Raw genomic sequence first — 22,859 nt, forward strand, 5'->3', positions numbered from 1 at the left:
CATCCTGATAAATCTCCTCTGCCCCATCCCTAAAGCTTCCACATCTTTCCTATAATGAGACTACCAGAACTGAACACAATATTCCAAGTGTGGTCTAACCAGGGTTTTATAGAACTGCAACATTACCTCATGGCCCTAGAACTTAATGTCTCTACTAATGAAAGCCAACACACTATATGCTTTCTTAACCACCATATCAACTTGCAAATGTTACATACGAGTTTTATCTTTAAGGTTATTTTGCATTACATTTCAATGTCAGCTATCTTTAACAATACTTTTTGATAAATTTGCATCATGTTTATTACTCCCATCACTCATTGTAAACACTTTCAACCACCTTCTGTAATGCAGTTCACATTGTAAACTCATGCTGGCATTTGTGTATTTATGCACATTTCATTGCATATTTGTACTTCTAACTTTATTTTTATATAATTACCTATTCTGTAGAATTGTTGAATGTTGTCTGTTTTTGTTGCATGTCCTGCCAACGCAGCACAGCAATTTCCTAATCCACCTAAGTGTACGCGGCAAATAAAGCTGATCTTTGATCCCCGATCCCCTATTCTCCATGCACAGTGATACCTGAACCAGCTTATTCAAAGCATTCTACCATTCTGTTTCTATGATACTGACGTGGTTTCTGCCTGCTGGTCAGGAGTCAGATGATCAATGCCTGTTGTCAAAATCCTTGACTAACTACGAGGACTGGTCACCCACCATCTTTTCATTGGAAATCAAGGAAAGGTAGCAAATGCTGACTTTGGCAGAGTTCCTACATCTTATACATTAAAAAAAATAGTTTAATGTTGTTCATCTTAATTGTAACAAGCAACACCCAAACTGCTGAAGCATCTCAGTGGGTTGGGCAGTATCGCTGGAGGCTGAGGGATAGGTGGCGTTTCAGGTTAAGACTCCACCTAAGGATCGGAGCAAGGTTCTGACCCAAACCGTTGACTATCCCTCTGCCTCCTCTGCTGGTTAAACTGTGGAGTTCCTCCAGCGGTTTGTTTGCTTGCTCCAGTTTACAGCACTTGCAGTCTCACGTGTCCCAACTTACACGTCGGCCTGGTGGTCCGCTCGGTCCGGCAATGCCTGGATCACCTGGGTTCCCTGGATAACCCTGGGGAAGAGAGAAGAAAGAATTCATTGTTTCTGCACTGGCTGGTATGTGACTGATTCAAAATGTGTCAAAATAAATGGCTCCTTGAAACACCTGATTAGCCACGATGGTCTCCTTCTGCACAATGGTAACTTATGTTGGAATACTGTGCCGAAATCTGTGCAGATGCTGCTCTTCTCTACTGTTTCTTAAGCTTCTATTCACAAGCATGAATCTGCAATAGTATCCTACGAAATGTAACCTAATACAAATGAATTACCCTGCTTTTGTAGAGCACCCTAACACAGGAACATAGAACAAAGTTCAAAGTAAATTTATTATCGAACTACATATATGTCACCATAAACTAACCTGAGATTCATTTTCTTGTGGGCATTCATAGTAAATACAATGAAGCACAATAGAGTCAATGAAAAACTGCACACAAGAAAGACAGACAACAACCAATGTGCAAAAGAGAACAATTTGTAGGAATATAAAAAAGAAAAATGAACAAAATAATTAACATCGAGAACATGACTTGTAAAGTCCTTGAAAGTGAGTCCATAGGTTGTGGAATCACTTCAGTGTTGGGGTAAGTACAGCACAGAACTACGAAGCAGATAGCCTTGGTGTTGTTCCGACATTTTAATCTACTCCAAGATCAATCTAGCCCTTCCCTCCCACATAGCTCTTTTTTCTACATTCCAAATGCCTACCTAGGAGTTTCTTAAATGTCCCTAATGTATCTGCCTCTATCAACACCTCTACCAAGGCATTCCACTCACCCGCCACTCTCAGTGTAATAAAACCCGACATCCCCCTTATACTTTCCTCCAATCACCTTATAATTATGACCTCCTTGTAGTGGCCACTCCTGCCTTGGGGGAAAAGGTCTCTGGCTATCCACTCACTCTACACCTCTTACCATCTTGTACACCTCTACCAAGTCAACTAGAAGAGTGAGGGAGGATAAGATGCACATCACAACATTGCAAAACTTGTCTGTTTGAAAATGAGTCAGACCCCTCTAAATAGCAGAAGAAGCCTTTCAGCATTTCACCTAACTAGGCTTTCCAAGTGGCTTCTCCATCGACAACGTAGAAACAAAACCAAGGGTGGCATTACATAAATTCAGCACAGAATGGAGAAATGGAATCAAACCCTGAACTACTGATCCACACAAGCATTGCTGCATTGTTAAATCCATAAACAAACATGTTGGCTACTTTGAGATGACAGACTCCTAATTGCCTGATTGATCTGTTATGGATCATAGAGTCAAAGGAATGTTGAAGAATTGCTGGTTAGTCAACTGTAAATTACTGTAGATAAGTGGTAAAATGAATAAAGAATATCTTATTCCCATTCTGGCATGTCAGTCCATGGCATCTCCTACTGCCACGATGAGACCACTCTCAGACTGGAGAAGCAACACCTCTACTATTTGGAAACTAAATTCAAGTCTACTCAATGATCCGTATTTTAAGGAACAAATTAAAGAAGTAATTGGTTTCTACTTAGAATTTACTGATAATGGAGAGGTTTCACCTTCCATTTTATGGGATACTCTGAAGGCTGTCTTAAGAGGGAAAATTATAGCAATATCTTCATATAAGAATGATGCCATCCTAACGGGGGAGCAACACCTTATATTCCGTCTGTGTAGCCTCCAATCCGATGGCATGAACATCAATTTCTCAAACTTCTAGTAAATTCTTCACCCTCTTGCTTTTCTGGTCTTTTATTCCCCATTCCGGCTCTCCTCTCCTCACCTGCCCATCATCTCCTCTGGTGCCACTCCTCCTTCCTTTTTTTCCCCATGGTCCTCTGTTCTCTCCAATCAGATTCCTTTTTCTTCAGCCCTTTACCACTTCAACCTATCACCTCCCAGTTTCTCACTTCATGCCCCATCCCTCATAAACTTAACTTCCCCCTCATCTGGTCTCACCCATCACCCTCTAGCTTGTACTCCATCCCCTCTCCCTACCTTCTTATTCTGGCTTTAGCACCACCACCCCCCCCCCCCCTTTGCAGTCCTGATGAAGGGTCTCAGCTGAAACGTTGACTATTTATTCCCCGTCACAGATGCTGTCTGACATGCTGAGTTCCTCCAGCATTTTGTGTGTGTTGTTCTCTTATGCTGCCTGCCCATTAATCTTTTAAATGTCTATAAAACAGAAGATCAAGATGCAGGTTTAAGAAGTATTCAACCACCTCATTTTGGATTTGAAGAGTAGTTTTATTTTCAAAATTTGCTAAAAAGGCACAGTATGTTTAATAGGTGCACTTCTTTTACTGACCTGGACAAAGATAACTGGTTTTGATTTAAGATAAAATAGTTTTGATGCATTCCCTGTGACATTGAATTATTTCATGTTAACTTCATGGAGCAAATACTCCATTACCCACATTCTGCTTTCAGCTGCCATAGAACAGTTCATTTTCTCAAAATCTTGAACAATATAATCACTACCAATGAATTCTACTGAAAGTCAAAAATGAAGCCACAGATGCTGGTAATCTGAAACAAAACAAAGTTAACATCACAGATAATTCTACAAAAGGTCACACACCTGAAATATTGACTCTATTTCTCATCCTATTGATATGGCCTGATATGCTGACTATGTCCAGCATGTTCTAGTTTTGCTGTGGTAAAATTTATTTGCTCTTTCTTCATCTCAGACATAGCAATACGATTAATTTTTCTAATCCCTTCATAGTCTCTTCAGCCACCTCTTTCAGAAATCTGGGGTGAACACCATCTGGTCCAGATGACTTATCCACTTTCAGACCTTTATGTTCCCATGAACCTTCTCTCTAGTAATGGTAACTTCACACACTTCATGACCTCTGATGCCTGGAACTTCCACCATACTGCTAGAGTCTTCAACAGTGAAGACAGATGCAAAAGAATTATTCAGTTCATCTGCCATCTCCTTGTAACTCATTACTACCTCTCCAGCATCGTTGTCCAGTAGTCCAATATCCATTCTCACCTCTATTTTGCACTTTATGTATTTGAAGAAACTTTTGGTATCATCTTAATGTTACTGGCTAGCTTACATCTGTATTCCATCTCTACCCTCTTAATGACTTTTCAAGTTGCCTCCTGTTAGCTTTCAAAAGCTTCCCAATCCTCTAACTTCCCACTATTTTTTGCTCTATTATATGCCCATTCTTTTGCTTTTATGTTGGCTTTGACTTCTCTTGTTAGCTATGGTTGTGTCATCTTTCCTTTGGAATTTTCTTCCTCTTTGGGATGTATATAACCAGTGCCTTTGGAATTGCTTTCAGAAATTCCAGCCTTTGGTGCTCTGCTGTCATCCCTGCCAGGTATTCTTTTCCAATCAGCTCTGGCCAACTCCTCCCTCAAACCTCTGTAATTCCATTTACTCCACTGAAATACTGTTACATCTGACTTTGGCTTCTCCTTCTCAAATTTCAGGGTGAATTCAACCATATTATGATCACTTTCCCCTAAGAGTTCTTTTACCTTAGATCTCTAATCAATTCCAGATCACTGCACAACACCCAATCCAGAATAGTTATCCCATCATGGGCTCAACCGTGAGCTGCTCTAAAAAGCCATCTCATGGGCATTCTAGAAATTCCCCCTCCTGGAATCCAGCACCAACCTGATTTTCCCCAATCTACTTGCATATTGAAATCCCCCATGACTCCTGTAATATTGCTGTTCAGGCATACATTGTCTATCTCCCATTGTAATTTGTAGACCACATCCTTACTATTGTTTGGGGGTCTGTGGACAACTCCCATCAGGGTCTTTTTACCCTTGCAGTTCTTTCCTCTATCCACAACAACTCAACTCCTTCTGACCCTATGTCACCTCTTTCTAATGATTTGATTTCATATTTTACCAACAGTGCAACGCCACCCCGTCCTTTCGATACAATGTGTATCCTTAGACATCAAGTTCCCAGCTACAATTTTCTTTCAGCCATTATTCAGTGATGCCTACAGCATCGTATATGCCAATCTGTAGCAGAGCTACAAGTTCACCTACCTTGTTCCATATACTGTGTGCATCCAAATATAGCACCTTCATATTCCTATATTCATCCTTTGCAATTTTCTCTGCAACTCATCCTGTTGACTGCAATTTTGCCCTGTCATCAGCCTCTCTCTGCTAGGAGTCTCACTACACATTGCCTCTGTTTGTAAACCAACTACCTCATCTTCAACACTATCACTCTGGTTCCCATCCCCCTGTAAAATTAGATTAAACCCACCTGAACAATGCCAGTCAACCTGCCCGCCAGGATTTTGACATTTAATTCATTACTTGGCATTTAATTTGATATTCCTCCTCTCCAGTACATATTCAATAAGTTATCACATTCAATTTTCCTTTGCTCCAGTAAAAAGATTCTTCTAGGTCTGTTAACCAAAGATCTTGTATGTGGAAAAAACTTAATAATATATATGTTTAATAAAACAGACATTCTGCCTTCTGAAGTAATTTAGAACTATAATTTTATCTTAAATTTCAAGTGACTGTAATAAATTGCTAAAATCATATATAAAATAACACACAAATAATCACAACTAGAATCACAAGTTTTGTTAAGTGACTGTCACAGGGATTTATGATTGTCACATTAGATAATTGAGTTGGCTGCATTGCCTTTCTATCTCAATCCCTAGTAAGATCTTAAGACCATCAGATACAGGAGCAGAAGTCGGCCAAATGGTCCATCGAGTCTGCTCCTCTATTTATCATGGCTGATCCATTTTCTTCTCAGCCTCCATCTCCTGACTTCTCCCCATATCCCTTCACACCCTGGCTAAGCAGGAATCTGTCTACCTCTACCTTAAATATTCCACAGATTCACCAAAGGAATCTGGCTAAAGGAATTCCTCCTCATCTCTGTTCTAAATAGACATTTCTCTATTCTGAGGCTGTGTCCTCCGGTCTTAGACTCAGCCATTATAGCAAACATCCTCTCCACATCCACTCTATCGAGGCCTTTCAACATTTGACAGATTTCAGAAAGATCACGTGCCCCCCCCCCATTCTTCTGAATTCCAGTGAGTAGGGGCACAGACACTCCTCATATCATAAGCTGTTCAAGCCCAGAATCATTTTCATTAACTTCATTTGAACCCTCTTGAATGTCAGTACATTGTTTCAAAGATAAGGGGCCCAGAACTGCTCACAGTCCTCCAAGTGAGGCCACACCAGAGTCTGAATGTTACATCCTTGCTTTAAAATCCTAGTCTAATGTGGTCCCTCTGCTCTGAGGGGTAAGGAACTGTCAATGGTTTATGCTGAAACCCTGAAATTCCTTTCCCTCCACGGGTTCTGCTCAGCTTGTTGGTTCGCCCATCAGACTGTCTGTTGCTCTAGACTCCACCACCTACAGACTCTTTGCCTCCGGTTGCCTTGATTGTTTAGAGGGATGGGTAGCTGTAATGATTAATCTGCCAGGGTGCAGGCTGAATAGGTGATAATTAGTACCAGGATCATTTCAGACAGACGTCAACTGCTGCCGGAAAGGTGAAAGATGTACGTTGGTCTGCCTGAAGCTTATTGGCCTTCCAATGTTAATGCTGCCCACAGGTTAATGCTGCCAGCCAGCACATTCCATGGTGCAGGAGTGCCTTCTGAGGAGTTGTTACGTACCCGTGACACGTGACAGTGGTACCCTTGTCACGTGACTGGGGTTGAAGTTATACTGGACATGAGGTAATGGTGGAGTGATGTCATTTTCCCGCCAGTAGAGGTCATGTGACAGGTTTTTTCTACAGGGTATAAAAGGAAGACCCACCCTGTCAGGTGGGGCAGTTCGTGGCTGGATTTGCCAAGATGACTTCATGTCACTGCGTGATTTAAAGGGATGACGCAGTTTAGTTAAAAATGAAGTTCTATATAATGCCTGAAGTTTAAAAGGTCAGAGCCAACGGTTTCTTTGCTAATGGAGAGTGAAGTTTGGAGATCAAGAAAAATCGATTTTCGATGGATTGACTTCGACCTTGTGTGATCCTCATTCGGAAGGATTTCGTTGACTATTCTCGCTGTTGACCCCTGGGATGACCAGAAAGGGTTTGAGAATATTGTGGAAGAGAGGTCAGTCACTTTAAGTTGTTATATTTAATAAAATTCGACGTGGGAGTTCGACGCTGGGAATCGAAGGACATCGACGTGGAAGAGAATTTACATCGCTTTAAAAAGTCTCTCCTTTTAAAAGTACCGTGAGCTTTTGAACTGCCGGCATATCATTCTTTGAACTGTTTTCATTCGGCAATTCGCTTTGGAGAACTGTTTTTTTTCAATACTACTTTAAAGACTGTTTGAGACTGCAAAGCTATTAAGAACTGTCTGACCAGCTGCCAGCAGCTGAGCTCGGACCATTGTTTGGGTTTGTTTACATTTGAAGGGGGTTTGTTATCAGTGTTTAATAAACGTGTTATTCGTTATAAAACCCCTTGCCTAACTCACCTATATTATTGTTGCCCGAATACGTAACATAATTATGGGGGCTACGTTCGGAATTGAATTATTTGAGTTTGAAAAGTTTTTTGAATTTTGAATCGGTGTTTTGGTAACGGGGATTGCTCGATTCTTTTTGTTTGTTTGGCTTGTGAGTGGTATTCGGCAACGATGAATATTGATGAGTTTCTGGATTCGCCAGTCGCGGATTTGTTAGCGAAGGCGAAAAAAACTGAAGTGTCTGAGATCGCTAATCGGTTGCATCTTAAAGGGATTTTGCCAACTACATCAAAAGCTGTAATACAGAGAAAGATCGCATCACATTTTGTGGCTTTGGGTCATTTTGAAGAATCGATTTTAGAATCGTTTCCAATAAGTAATCTGGAGATGCAGTTGCAAATTGAACAAATGAGGTTGGAACGTTATAAATTGGAAATTGGGCAAAAGCAGAGGGATTTTGAATATGCAATGGAGAAATTAAGGTCTGTAGAACAGTCTGCTAATTCTAAAAAACCGTTTGTTGCTAGCCAAGAAATTAAATTGGTCCCTCCATTTAGTGAAACAGAAGTGGAGAGATATTTTCAACATTTTGAAACTATTGCTCGGATGTTAGAGTGGCCGAAAGATAAATGGTCAGTGTTATTACAGAGTGTAATCAAAGGAAAGGCAAGACACGTTTACACAGCTTTAACTGCTGCGCAAGCATTAGATTATGATATTGTGAAAGAAAATATTCTCAAATCGTATGAGTTGGTCCCAGAAGCGTACAGGGAAAGATTCAGGAGTTTGAAAAAGTCTGTGGAAAAGCCTTATGTGGAATTTGCCTATGATAAAGCTATGTGTTTTGAGAGATGGGTTTCTTCTAAAAATGTAAATGAGGACTATGATACATTGAGAGAGCTGATTTTGATGGAGGAATTTAAAAGAAGCATTCCTGTTGAAGTAAGGACCTACTTAAATGAGAGGGATACTGATAAATTGCAGGACTGTGCTAGATTAGCTGATGAGTATGTTTTAATCCATAAGAATAAATTTCCTCAGGGTAGAATTTTTAAGAGGAAAAATAATATGGAGACTCAAGGTAAATCAGAAATTAAATTAGAGGTTAATGAGAGAGGTAAGGAGGAAGGAAAACCTGTGAAGGAAAGACAGTTTGGTCTGATTTGTAACTATTGTAAGAAGCCTGGCCATGTAATAGCTAACTGTTTCAAATTGAAAAAGAAAGAGAAGGAAGCAGTTACAGATGCTTGTGTGCAACATACTAAAGCACCTGTAAAGTTACAGGGTTTGGTAAACACAAATGAGGATTTGTTAGAGTCTGACAAAGTTAGAAAGGGATATGATCATTTTATAACTGAAGGGTTTGTATCCTTGAAAGAAGGATCTACTCTGGTGCCAATAAAGATTCTTAGGGATACTGGAGCTTCTCAATCACTGATGTTAGATAGTGTGTTGAAGTTTAATGAAGAGAGTGATACTGGTGAGGTAAATTACATAAGAGGTGTTGGAAGTGATTTTATGCCTGTACATTTACATGAAGTAAATTTAAAATCAGGGTTAGTTACAGGATTTGTTAAGGTAGGATTACAGCATAGCTTACCTGTGAAGGGTATTTCTTTATTGTTAGGTAATGACTTGGCAGGTGGACAAGTTTTTCCTGAAGTGCATTTGACAATGGAGTCAGAGGTACCTGAGGTGAATTCTAACACAGATTTTTCTTGTGTTGTGACTAGAGCTATGGCTAAAAAGATTGATGTGCAGAATGAGGTTGTTACTCATGACTGTTCAACTCAGGATTTGAGTTTTGAGGATGTGTCAGAAACTTTCTTACCTTCGTTGTTTGAACAAGATTCTGGGAGTAAGTCTGACTATTAAGATTTATCTCTGTCTCGGAAGGAGATGATAGCAGAGCAGAATAGAGATCCTGAGATTATAAAATTAAGGGAACAAGCTTTACTAGGTAGTGAAATTGAGAAGGTGTCAGTAGGATATTATTTGGAAAAAGGAGTGTTGATGAGGAAGTGGAGGTCGCCTACAATTCCTGCAAGTGAGGAATGGAATGTTGTTTATCAGGTGGTTGTTCCTAAAGTTTATCGGAATGAGATTTTGACTTTAGCTCATAGTGTGCCTTTAGGTGGACATCAAGGGGTAAGGAAAACTGTGGACAAGATTTTAAAACATTTTTACTGGCCTGGTTTAAGAAAAGATGTGGCGATGTTTTGTAAGACGTGCCATACTTGTCAAATTGTGGGTAAACGGCCATAGTGGGGTGTGTCAGGAATGGACAGGAGGAGGAGTATAGGAAACTGATACAGGACTTTGTGATATGGTGCAACTCAAACTACCTGCGTCTCAATGTCACCAAGACCAAGGAGATGGTGGTGGACTTTAGGAGATCTAGGCCTCATATGGAGCCAGTGATCATTAATGGAGAATGTGTGGAGCAGGTTAAGACCTACAAGTATCTGGGAGTACAGTTGGACGAGAAGCTAGACTGGACTGCCAACACAGATGCCTTGTGCAGGAAGGCACAGAGTCGACTGTACTTCCTTAGAAGGTTAGCGTCATTCAATGTCTGCAGTGAGATGCTGAAGATGTTCTATAGGTCAGTTGTTGAGAGCGCCCTCTTCTTTGTGGTGGCGTGTTGGGGAGGAAGCATTAAGAAGAAGGACACCTCACGTCTTAATAAGCTGATAAGGAAGGCGGGCTCTGTCGTGGGCAAAGTACTGGAGAGTTTAACATCGGTAGCTGAGCGAAGGGCGCTGAGTAGGCTACGGTCAATTATGGAAAACCCTGAACATCCTCTACATAGCACCATCCAGAGACAGAGAAGCAGTTTCAGCGACAGGTACTGTCGATGCAATGCTCCTCAGACAGGATGAAGAGGTCAATACTCCCCAATGCCATTAGGCTTTACAATTCAACTGCCAGGACTTAAGAACTTTTTTTAAAGCTATTATTAATGCTTTTTGAGTTAGTGATTTAGATGCATATCATATTATTACTGAGTTAAGTATTGTATGTAATGAGTTTTTGCTACAACAAGTGTATGGGACATTGGAAAAAAATGTTGAATTTCCCCATGGGGATGAATAAAGTATCTATCTATCTATCTATCTATCTAAACCAAATCAGGTTACACCAGTAGCTCCATTACAACCTATTCCAGCATTTGGTGAACCGTTTTCTAAAGTTATTGTAGATTGTGTTGGTCCCTTACCAAAGACAAAAACTGGTTATCAGTATTTGTTGACTATCATGTGTACTTCGTCTAAGTTTCCAGAGGCAGTACCACTTAGGAATATAAAAGCTAAAACTGTGATGAAGGCTCTTATAAAATTCTTTACTTATTTTGGATTGCCTAAGGAAATACAAACTGATCAAGGTAGTAATTTTATGTCTGGATTGTTTCAACAGATAGTTTATAAATTGGGAGCTAAGCAAATCACTTCGTCTGCGTACCATCCAGAATCGCAAGGTGCTTTGGAGAGGTTTCATTCTACTCTCAAGAATATGATTAGGACATATTGTGTGGAGAATGAAAGTGACTGGGATGAGAGTATAAACTTACTTTTATTTGCAGTAAGGGAATCGGTACAGGAATCTTTAGGGTTTAGTCCATTTGAACTTGTGTTTGGGTATAGAGTTAGAGGACCTTTAGCTTTATTGAAGGAACAGTGGATTAGTAAGGAAGTGCATACTAATTTGTTGGATTATGTTTTGAAATTTAAGGACAGGTTACATAAAGCTTGTAGCTTAGCCAAGGAAAATTTGAAGTTGGCTCAGGAGAAAATGAAAATTTGGTATGATAAGGAAGCTAGGATGAGGATGTTTAAGCCTGGAGTTAAGGTGTTGGTTTTTTTCCCAGTGCAGACAAATCCTTTACAAGCTAGATTTCATGGACCTTATGAAATTGTGTCTAGAGTTAATGATGTGGATTATGTAATAAAAACTCCAGATCGTAGAAGGTCAACACAACTTTGCCACATAAATATGATTAAACCATATTTTGAGAAACAATCTGATACTGTGACTGTTGTGGTTAGTGAGAATGAGTTGGATTTAACTGGGAACATGATAGATGATTCATCTGACTTTCATTCTAAATCTAACATTGTTTCTGTTAGGTTACCTAATTCGACTATTTTGGAAAATATGGATGAGAAATTAGCACATTTACAACTAGAGCAGAAACAACAGATGAAGGAATTGATTTTTAAGTATAAGGATTTGTTTCCAGATGTTCCTAGAAGGACTACTATAGCTTCACATGATGTAGATGTTGGAGATGCCAAACCTATTAAACAACATCCATATAGGATGAACATGGAAAAATGTGAACTTGCTGAGAAAGAAATTGAATACATGTTAGAGAATGATATTATTAGACATTCTAACTCGAATTGGAGTTCGCCATGTGTTATGGTGCCAAAACCTGATGGTAGTATTAGGTTTTGTACGGACTATAGGAAGGTGAATGCTGTAACGAAAACAGATGCATATCCAATTCCTAGAGTAGATGATTGTGTAGATAAAGTTGGAAAAGCAAAGTTCCTTACAAAGATTGATTTATTGAAAGGGTATTGGTGTGTTCCACTAACGGACAGAGGTAGAGAGATTTCTGCATTTGTAACTCCATCTGGGTTATATGAGTATAATGTTCTTCCATTTGGGATGAAGAATGCCCCAGGTACTTTTCAGAGGATGATTAATTCTGTGATTCAGGGATTGAAAGATACTGATGCTTATATTGATGATTTAGTGACAGGAAATGATACTTGGGAAGCACACATTATTGCGGTGGAGAAATTGTTTGAAAAGCTTTCAAAAGCTAACTTGACTATTAATTTAGCCAAGAGTGAATTTGGACATGCTACTGTGACTTACCTTGGTTATGTTGTGGGTCAAGGTAAGGTAGCTCCTGTTCAGGCAAATGTTCAGGCAATTTTAGAAATTCCCACTCCGACGGGGAAAAAAACTCTCAGAAGGGTTTTGGGAATGGTAGGATATTATCGAAAATTTTGTAAGAATTTTGCTAATGTTGCCCTTCCATTAACTAATCTTCTGCAGAAGAATGTGAAGTTTGTGTGGACAGTGTTTTATCAGGAAGCATTTGAAAAATTGAAAACAATGATATGTGAACAACCTGTGCTTAAGGCACCTGACTTTGAAAAACCTTTTTCATTAGCTGTAGATGCTAGTGATGAAGCTGCGGGAGCAGTATTGATGCAAAGGAATGAGGGTGATGAGGTTGATCATCCGGTAGCTTACTTTTCTAAGAAATTTAATAAGCATCAAAGAAACTATTCAACAATAGAGAAAGAATTGTTATCTCTTGTTTTAGCTTTGGAATATTTTGAGGTATATGTTGGTACAACTCAAAAACCACTTATTGTTTACACTGATCATAATCCGTTAGTTTTTCTGAGTAAGATGAAAAACAAAAACAGAAGATTGTTAAATTGGAGTTTGATGTTACAAGAGTACAATATTGTGATAACTCATATTAAAGGTAAAGATAATGTGGTTGCTGATTGTCTATCTCGATATTGAATGTACAATGTTTTTTTTTGGAGTGGTTTTTTTTATTGTAACACTCCTACTGTATTGTATATTGTGTATGTTATATGATTTATACATTTGTTTTTTTTTGTAAGTAATTGTTAAAAATTTTTTGTTCTTGATAGACCAAAAATGTTTTTTTTGGAGGGAGGTGTTACGTACCCGTGACACGTGACAGTGGTACCCTTGTCACGTGACTGGGGTTGAAGTTATACTGGACATGAGGTAATGGTGGAGTGATGTCATTTTCCCGCCAGTAGAGGTCATGTGACAGGTTTTTTCTACAGGGTATAAAAGGAAGACCCACCCTGTCAGGTGGGGCAGTGCGTGGCTGGATTTGCCAAGATGACTTCATGTCACTGCGTGATTTAAAGGGATGACGCAGTTTAGTTAAAAATGAAGTTCTATATAATGCCTGAAGTTTAAAAGGTCAGAGCCAACGGTTTCTTTGCTAATGGAGAGTGAAGTTTGGAGATCAAGAAAAATCGATTTTCGATGGATTGACTTCGACCTTGTGTGATCCTCATTCGGAAGGATTTCGTTGACTATTCTCGCTGTTGACCCCTGGGATGACCAGAAAGGGTTTGAGAATAGTGTGGAAGAGAGGTCAGTCACTTTAAGTTGTTATATTTAATAAAATTCGACGTGGGAGTTCGACGCTGGGAATCGAAGGACATCGACGTGGAAGAGAATTTACATCGCTTTAAAAAGTCTCTCCTTTTAAAAGTACCGTGAGCTTTTGAACTGTCGGCATATCATTCTTTGAACTGTTTTCATTCGGCAATTCGCTTTGGAGAACTGTTTTTTTCAATACTACTTTAAAGACTGTTTGAGACTGCAAAGCTATTAAGAACTGTCTGACCAGCTGCCAGCAGCTGAGCTCGGACCATTGTTTGGGTTTGTTTACATTTGAAGGGGGTTTGTTATCAGTGTTTAATAAACGTGTTATTCGTTATAAAACCCCTTGCCTAACTCATCTATATTATTGTTGCCCGAATACGTAACAGAGTGCACTGAAGCTCCGAGCAGCCACAGTGGGGAAGAGCTACAGGCTTGTGGTTCTACCACCATTTGACACAGAGGCCTGGTCAAATGCTTCCTGGCTGCACTGTTATGGAGAAAACACTGATGCTTTATAAGAGAATGTATTGACTTGCCAATATGAACACAAAGATGTGTTCTGATATATTTACTCTATCAAAGTTCAAAGTAAATTTATTATCAAATTTGGTACACGTTACCATATACTAATTTGAGATTCATTTTGGTGTCATAGAGCACCACAGCACAGAAACAGGCCCTTCTGCCCATCTAGTCCATGCCAAACAGCTAACCTGACTAGAACCATCGGCCTGCACCCGGACAATAGCCCTCTCATCCATGTACCTATCCAAATTTCTCTTAAATGCTCTCTTAAACCTGCAACAGCACTTCCAATTACAGCTTGTTCCATACCCTACCACCCTCTGAGTGAAGAAACTCCCCCTCATGTTCCCCTTAAACATTTCATCTTTCACCCTTAACCCATGACCTCTGTTACTAGTCCGACCCAACCTCAGAGGAAAAAGCCTGTTTACATTTACCCTGTTTATATCCCTCATTATTTTGGATACCTCTATCAAATCTCCTCTCATTTTTATACATTCGGGGGAATAAAGTCCTGACCTATTCAACCATAACCTGTAACTCAGGTCCTCAAGTCCTTGCAACATCCCTGTAAATTTTCTCTGCATTCTTTCAATCTTGTACACATCTTTCTTGTAGGTAAGTGAGCGCACGATAGTCCAAATTAGGCCTCACCATTGCCTTATAAAATTTCAATGTAACATCGCAACTCCTGTACTCAACACTTTATGAAGGCCAATTTACCACGTGTTCTTTATGTCACTATCTACCTGTGACACCACTTTCAAGAAGTTATGGATCTGTATTCCCAGATCACTGTTTTACTGACCTCCTCAGTGCACTACCACTCACCGTTTAAGTCTGACCTTGGTTTGTCCTTCCGAAATGCAACGCCTCACAGTTGTCCACATTAAGTTCCATCTGTCAATGTTCAGACCATTTTTCCAGCTGGTCCAGATCCCAGTGCAAGCCACGATAATTTTCCTTGCTGTCCACTATACTCCCAATCTTGGCGTCATCCGCAAATTTGCTGATCCAGTCAACCGTATCGTCATATGGTTGATATAGATGACAAACTACAATGGACCCAGCACTGATCCCTGGGGCACTCCACTAGACACAGGTCTCCAGTCAGAGAGACAACCATCTACTACCGCTCCCCGGCCTCTTCCACGAAGCCAATTTGTTACCTCATCTTGAATACCGAGCAACTGAACCTTCTTGACCAACCTCCGTATGGAACCTTGCCAAAGGTTTTGCTAAAATCCATGTAGACAATATCCACTGCCTTGCCTTCATTAACTTCACTTAACTACTTTGAAAAATTCGATACGATTGGTTAGACACAACCTAATATGCGCAAAACCATGCTGACTATCCTAAACCAGCCTGATTATCCAAATACTTATATATGTGGTCCCTTAGAATGCCTCCCAATAACATACCCATTACTGGGGTCAGACTCATCAAACTATCTTAAACAGGCCTTTAGTAAACAACCGTACAGGCAGGCATTTACAGGGAGAAGAAAAGAAATACAATAGAATTTCACAAACTATATATACCAATTATCAAATTCAGACTCAAAGTAAAATTTATTATCAAAGTAGGTACTTGTTACTCTATGCTGCTTTGAGACTTATTTTCTTACAGCCATTTACAGGAAAAAATAAGTAAAATAGAATTTCCTGAGAAAACTATATATAAGGCAAAGACTGACAAACAAGCAAAGTGCAAAAGAAGACAAACTGCTAATAAAAAACTACTGAGATCAAGAGTTGTAAAGAGTCCTTGAAAGTGAGTCTATAGGTAGGCATGCTATTCATTTAGACCACAAGACATAGGAGCAGAATCAGACCATTCAGCCCATCGAGTAAGCTCCGCCATTCCATCATGGCTGATTGGGGATCCCACTCAACCCCATATACCTGCCTTCTCACCCTATCCTTTCATACCCTGACCGATCAGGAAATGATCAACTTCCGCCTCAAATATACTCATGGACTTGCCCTCCACTGCAGTCTGTGTCAGAGCATTCCACAGATTCACTACTCTCTGGCTAAAAAAAATTCCTCCTTACTTCTGTTCTAAAAGGTTGCCCCTCAATTTTCAGGCTGTGCCTTCTAGTTCTCGATACCTCACCAAACGAAACATCCTTTCCACATCCACCTTATCTCGTCCTTTCAATGAGATCCCCCATGCATCCTCCTAAATTCCAGTGAGTACAGGCCCAAGGCTGCCAAACGCTCCTCATATGTTAACCCTTTCATTCCCAAAATCACCCTTGTGAACCTCCTTTGGACTCTGTCTTAATGACAACACATCCTTTCTGAGACATGGGGCCCAAAACTGTTGACAATGCTCCAAGTGTGGCCTGACTGGTGTCACATAAAACCTTAGCATTATCTCCTTGCTTTTATATTCTATTCCCCTTGAAATAAATGCCAATATTCCATTTGCATTCTTCACCAAAAGACTCAATCTGTAAATTTGTCACTGGTGCTATAAAGCATTGTGCTAACCACTACACTACTATGTCACCCCATCTGAGTCGTTGACCTGAATACTAAATGAAAGGAAATGGAAAACTGGCTTTCAAGTCATGCCCACATTTAGTTCCTGAGATGAGCCGTGTTAGGTAGTGGTCTGTTCCAGCCTGCACAATGCTTCCAATGGCAGAGACTTCTCTCCAATAATCAACCTTCCTTTTGTCTCAGGCTTCCCCTCCCACTTTGCTCAAGATTTTGCTGTCCTATTCCTGTCCTCACCTCTTTCTGCTTCCCCTTGCCCTTTTCACCTTTCCCTCAGACTTTCTTTCCTCCTATCCCATTATCTCCTTTCACATAACTTGAATGACTAACATGTTAATGAAAATAAATTAATGTTGTACAGTGATTAACTGTAGATTCTATTCAAATGCTTCCTGTCATAATTCAGCTCATCAGATACACACTCTCAACCTGATTGCTCTTTCAATCATTCATCATTTAGCAGATAAAGCCAAGATAATCCTTAATTAAGAGCAACTAGATGATTCGTTACTTACAGGAAAGCCGCCTTCTCCTTGGAATCCTGGGTCTCCCTATTGACAAGAGAACAAATTACTGTATTAGACCTCCATGTTATTTTTAATTATTTCAAAGATCTTATAATATAATCAAACAAAATAAATCCATTCTCCAAAATAGGATTATCCACCAAAACCACAGCAAAATGAACACCTTGTCCATTCACCCCTCCCTACTGATCTCCCTCCTGGCACTCTTCCTTGCTAAACCTCCTCCCTCACTACTTTTCAGGGCCCCCAAAGTCCTTCCAGGTGAGGTGACACTTCACTTGTGAGTCTGTTGGGGTCATCTACTGTTTAGTGTGCTCTGGGTGCAGCCGCCTGTATATCGGTGAGACCGGACGTAAACTGGGAGACCGCTTTGCCGAGCACCTTTGCTCTGCCCACCACAAAAGACGGGATCTCCCAGAAGCCACCCATTTCAATTCAACTTCCCATTCCTATTCCAATATGTCACTCCATGCTCTCTACTGCCACGATGAAACCACACTCAGGATGGAGGAGCAACAACTTATATTCCATCTGGTTAGCCTCCAACCTGAGCATCATTTGTTGAACTTCTGGTAATTCCACCCCCCACTTCACCATTCCCCCATTCCCATTTCCCTCTCTCATCTTATCTCCTTACCTGCCCATCACCTCCGTCTGGAGCTCCTCCCCCTTTCCTTTCTTCCATGGCTTGCTGTTCTCTCCTAACAAATTCCCCTTTCTCCAGCCCTTTATGTCTTTCACCAATTGGCTTCTCAGCTCTTTGCTTCACCCCCTCCCTCTCTCCCGGTACCTCCTATCACCTACTACCCTGTATTTCTTTCTCCTCTCCCCCATCTTCTTACTCTGACTTCTCATCTTCCTTTACAGTCCTGATGAAGGATCTCGGCCTGAAACGTCAACTGTACTTCAAGTGCTGGGTTTTAGATGTTTCAGAAAAGACAGGGAGGGGGGGCAAAAGAGGTGGGGGCATGGCACTGTTGATCAGAGATAGTGTCACGGCTGCAAAAAAGGTGGATGCCATGGAGGGATTGTCTACAGAGTCTCTGTGGGTGGAGGTTAGGAACAAGAAGGGGTCAATAACTTTACTGGATGTTTTTTATTGACCGCCTAATAGTAACAGGGACATCGAGGAGCAGATAGGGAAACAGATCCTGGAAAGGTGCAATAATAACGGAGTGTCATGATGGGAGATTTTAATTTCCCAAATATCAATTCGCATCTCCCTAGAGCAAAGGGTTTAGATGGGGTGGAGTTTGTTAGGTGTGTGCAGGAAGGTTTCTTGGCACAGTATTGTAGATAAGCCTACAAGAGGAGAGGCTATACTTGATTTGGTATTGGGAAATGAACCTGGTCAGGTGTCAGATCTCTCAATGGGAGAGCATTTTGGAGATAGTGATCATAATTCTATCTCCTTTACAATAGCATTGGAGAGAGATAGGAACAGACAAGTTAGAAAAGTGTTTAGTTGGAGTAAGGGGAATTATGAGGCTATCAGGCAGGAAATTGGAGGCTTAAATTGGAAACAGATGTTCTCAGGGAAAGTTAGAGAAGAACTGTGGCAAATGTTCAGGGGATATTTGTGTAGAGTTCTGTATAGGTAGTTATGAGACAGGGAAGTTATGGTAGGGTACAGGAATGATGGTGTACAAAGGCTGTAATAAATCTAGGCAAGAAGAAAAGAAAAGCTTACAAAAGGTTTAGAGAGCTGGGTAATGTTAAAGATCTAGAAGATTATAAGGTTACTAGGAAGGAGTTTAAGAAGGAAATTAGGAGAGCCAGAAGGGGCCATGAGAAGGCCTTGATGGGCAGAATTAAGGAAAACCCCAAGGCATTCTACAAGTATGTGAAGAGCAAGAGGATAAAACGTGAAAGAATAGGACCTATCAAGTGTGACAGTGGGAAAGTGTGTATGGAATCAGAGGAAATAGCAGAGGTACTTAATGAATACTTTACTTCAGTATTCACTATGGAAAAGGATCTTGGTGATTGTAGTAATGACTTGCAGCAGACTGAAAAGCTTGAGCATGTAGATATTAAGGAAGAGGATGTGCTGGAGCTTTTGGAAAGCATCAAGTTGGATAAGTCACTGGGACCGGACAAGATGTACCCCAGGCTACTGTGGGAGGCGAGGGGGGAGATTGCTGAGCTTCTGGCGATGATCTTTGACTCATCAATGGGGACGGGAGAGGTTCCGGAGGATTGGAGGGTTGCAGATGTTGATAGTCCAGGAAATTATAGACCAGTGAGTCTTACCTCAGTGGTTGGTAAGTTGATGGAAAAGATCCTAGAGGCAGGATTTATAAACACTTGGAGAGGTATAATATGATTAGGAGTAGTCAGCATGGCTTTGTGAAAGGCAGGTCATGCCTTATGAGCCTGATTGAATTTTTTGAGGACGTGACTAAACACATTGATAAAGGTAGAGCAGTAGATGTAGTGTATATGGATTTCAGCAAGGCATTTGATAAGGTACCCCATGCAAGGCTTATTGCGAAAGTAAGGAGGCATGGGATCCAAGGGGACATTGCTTTGTGGATCCAGAACTGGCTTGCCCACAGAAGGAAAAGAGTGGTTGTAGATGGGTCATATTCTGCATGGAGGTCGGTCACCAGCGGAGTGCCTCAGGCATCTGTTCTGGGACCCTTATTTTTGTGATTTTTATAAATGACTTGGATGAAGAAGTGGAGGGATGGATACCCTTATGGTTAACCTCCAGGTTGAGTCGGTGGTAAAAAAGGCGAATGCAATGTTGGCATTCATTTCTAGAGGAATAGAGTATAGGAGCAGGGATGTGATGTTGAGGCTCTATAAGGCACTGGTAAGACCTCATTTGGAATACTGTGTGCAGTTGTGGGCTCCTTACTTAAGAAAGGATGTGCTGACATTGGAGAGGGTTCAGAGAAGATTCACTAGAATGATTCTGGGAATGAGAGGGTTAACATATGAGGAACGGTTGACCGCTCTTGGACTGTACTCCTTGGAGTTTAGAAGAACGAGGGGGGACCACATAGAAACATTTTGAATGTTGAAAGGCATAGACAGAGTGGATGTGGCAATGTTGTTTCCCATGGTGGGGGAGTCTAGTACGACAGGACATGACTTGAGGATTGCTGGGCGCCCATTCAGAACAGAGATGCAAAAAAATTTTTTTAGCCAGAGGGTGGTGAATCTATGGAATACGTTGGCACGGGCAGCAGTGGAGGCCAAGTCATTGGGTGTATTTAAGGCAGAGATTGATAGGTACCTGAGTAGTCAGGACATCAAAGGTTATGGTGAGAAGTCGGGGAAATGGGACTAAAGATCAGCTCATGATGAAATGGCGGAGCAGATTCGATGGGCCGAATGGCCAACTTCTGCTCCTTTGTCTTATGGTCTAAATTTGCTGATGACACAAAGGTTGGAGGTGTTGTGGATAGTGTGGAGGGCTGTCAGAGGTTACAGTGGGACACTGATAGGATGCAAAACTGGGCTGAGAAGTGGTTCATTTTGGTAGGTCAAATATGATGGCAGAATATAGTATTAATGGTAAGACTCTTGGCAGTGTGGAGGATCAGAGGGATCTTGGGGTCCGAGTCCATAGGACGCTCAAAGCAGCTGCGCAGGTTGACTCTGTGGTTAAGAAGGCATATGGTATATTGGCCTTTATCAATTTTGGAATTGAATTTAGGAGCCGAGAGGTAATGTTGCAAATATATAGGACCCTGGTCAGACCCCACTTGGAGTACTATGCTCAGTTCTGGTCACCTCACTACAGAAAGGATGTGGAAGCCATAGAAAGGGTGCAGAGGAGATTTACAAGGATGTTGCCTGGATTGGGGAGCATGCCTTATGAGAATAGGTTGAGTGATCTCAGCCTTTTCTCCTTGGAGCGACAGAGTATGAGAGGTGACCTGATAGAGGTGTATAAGATGATGAGAGGCATTGATCATGTGGATAGTCAGAGACTTTTTCCCCAGTGCTGAAATGGTTGCCACAAGAAGACATGGGTTTAAGGTGCTGGGGAGTAGGTACAGAGGAGATGTCAGCGGTAAGTTTTTTACTTAGAGAGTGGTGAGTGCATGGAATGGGCTGCCGGCAACAGATATGATAGGGTCTTTTAAGAGTCTTTTGGATAGGTACATGGAGTTTAGTAAAATAGAGGGCTATAGGTAAGTCTAGTCATTTCTGAGGTAGGGACATGTTTGGCACAACTTTGTGAGCTGAAGGGCCTGTATTGTGCTGCAGGTTTTCTCTGTTTTCTATTTACTCTTTTCCATAGATGCTGCCTGGCCTGCTGAGTTCCTCCAGCTTTTTTTGTGTGTTGAGTTGAATACTACTACTTCTCCATTTTTAATAATATTTTATCATTCCTAGTATTACATATGCCTATCACATGCCCTAGGAAAAGAGTTATTTGGGCTATTTCCAAGGGAAGCAAGCACATTACTGTGGACTATACTTGCTTAAAGTTCAGCAGTAAAAGAGATTGTTTGCAGACTCTGATTATTGAGACATTGACACCTCATTTGACACTCAGGATGAGTTTCCTGAAATTAGAGGAATAGTACAATCAGCACTGCAAGGAGTCATTGTATACATAGCAATGATTGCTGACAGGGCTGCTGAACTGAGAAATTGACAAAGCCCCTGTCCTCCCCGGGGCCGGACCTGCTATTTTCCGTGGCATTGAAACGGAGAGCCAGCAGGTGGCAGTATTTTGCTGCTCGCCGCCTCTCCACTCCAAGCGAATTTTTCAATGATTTGGCAACGCCGATCTCAGCAATGATTCCATGCCCAGCGGACCGCTCGCATCTGATACGGAGCTCCGTTCCGCTGCGGTGCATCTGAGAAATGGTCGGGGCAGCGTGGTTGCAAGGCAGGGCGATCAAGAGACGGTCACCGGTGGGATTTGTGTCTCGAGTATATTCGTAATGATTCTGCGCGCATGAATTTAAAAAAAATTGGATTAGACATTGGCTTTGTGGGAGAAGCCAGAGAGTGGTAGTAGAAGATTGCCTCTCTGACTGGAGGCCCGTGACTAGTGGTGTTGACACTACTAGTGGTGTTAGGGGATACGGTGAGCGAGCAGGTAAGTGGACATGAGGCTAGGTTTAGATCAGCCATGTGATCTCCTGGACCAGTTTTCCATAGCCTGGATGGGTCGGAGAGGAATTTGCCAGATTTTTTCTCCTCAATTGGCAACTCGGTTTTTTTCCCCCCGGGTGATCACATGGGTTTGGGCGGGATGAATAATAAAATAAAATGGGCGGCATGGTGCCTTGTGGGATTCGGTGAAAACTAGAGTTAAGATTGGATCAGCCATGATCTTGTTGAATGGCGGAGCAGGCTTGAGGGGCCAATTGGCCTACTCCTGTTCCTATCTCTTATGTTCTTATGTTGACACAGGATCAGAGCTGTTGTTTGACATCTGTATCACTGGTCTGGATGATAATGTGGTTAACTGGATCAGCAAAGTTGCGGATGACACCAAGATTAGGGTTGTAGTGGTCAGTGAGGAAGGCTATCAAGAGATCTGCATCAGCTGGAAAAATGGGCTGAAAAATGGGAGATGT

General features: G+C 41.2%; 1 protein-coding gene across 1 annotated transcript in view; it reads right to left on the minus strand.

Moving 5' to 3' along the window:
* LOC140724601 (uncharacterized) overlaps positions 1-22,859 on the minus strand; it is a 284,720-nt gene that overhangs the window by 148,121 nt on the left and 113,740 nt on the right. Inside the window, exons 10-11 of the mRNA XM_073039025.1 lie at positions 17,296-17,331; positions 1,064-1,126 (exon numbers count right to left, since the gene is read on the minus strand). Of these exons, the coding sequence (XP_072895126.1) occupies positions 1,064-1,126; positions 17,296-17,331 (99 nt within the window). The remainder of the gene's footprint in view (positions 1-1,063; positions 1,127-17,295; positions 17,332-22,859) is intronic.

Source organism: Hemitrygon akajei, chromosome 3 (assembly GCF_048418815.1).
Source record: "Hemitrygon akajei chromosome 3, sHemAka1.3, whole genome shotgun sequence".
NCBI classification, from domain to species: Eukaryota; Metazoa; Chordata; class Chondrichthyes; order Myliobatiformes; family Dasyatidae; genus Hemitrygon; species Hemitrygon akajei.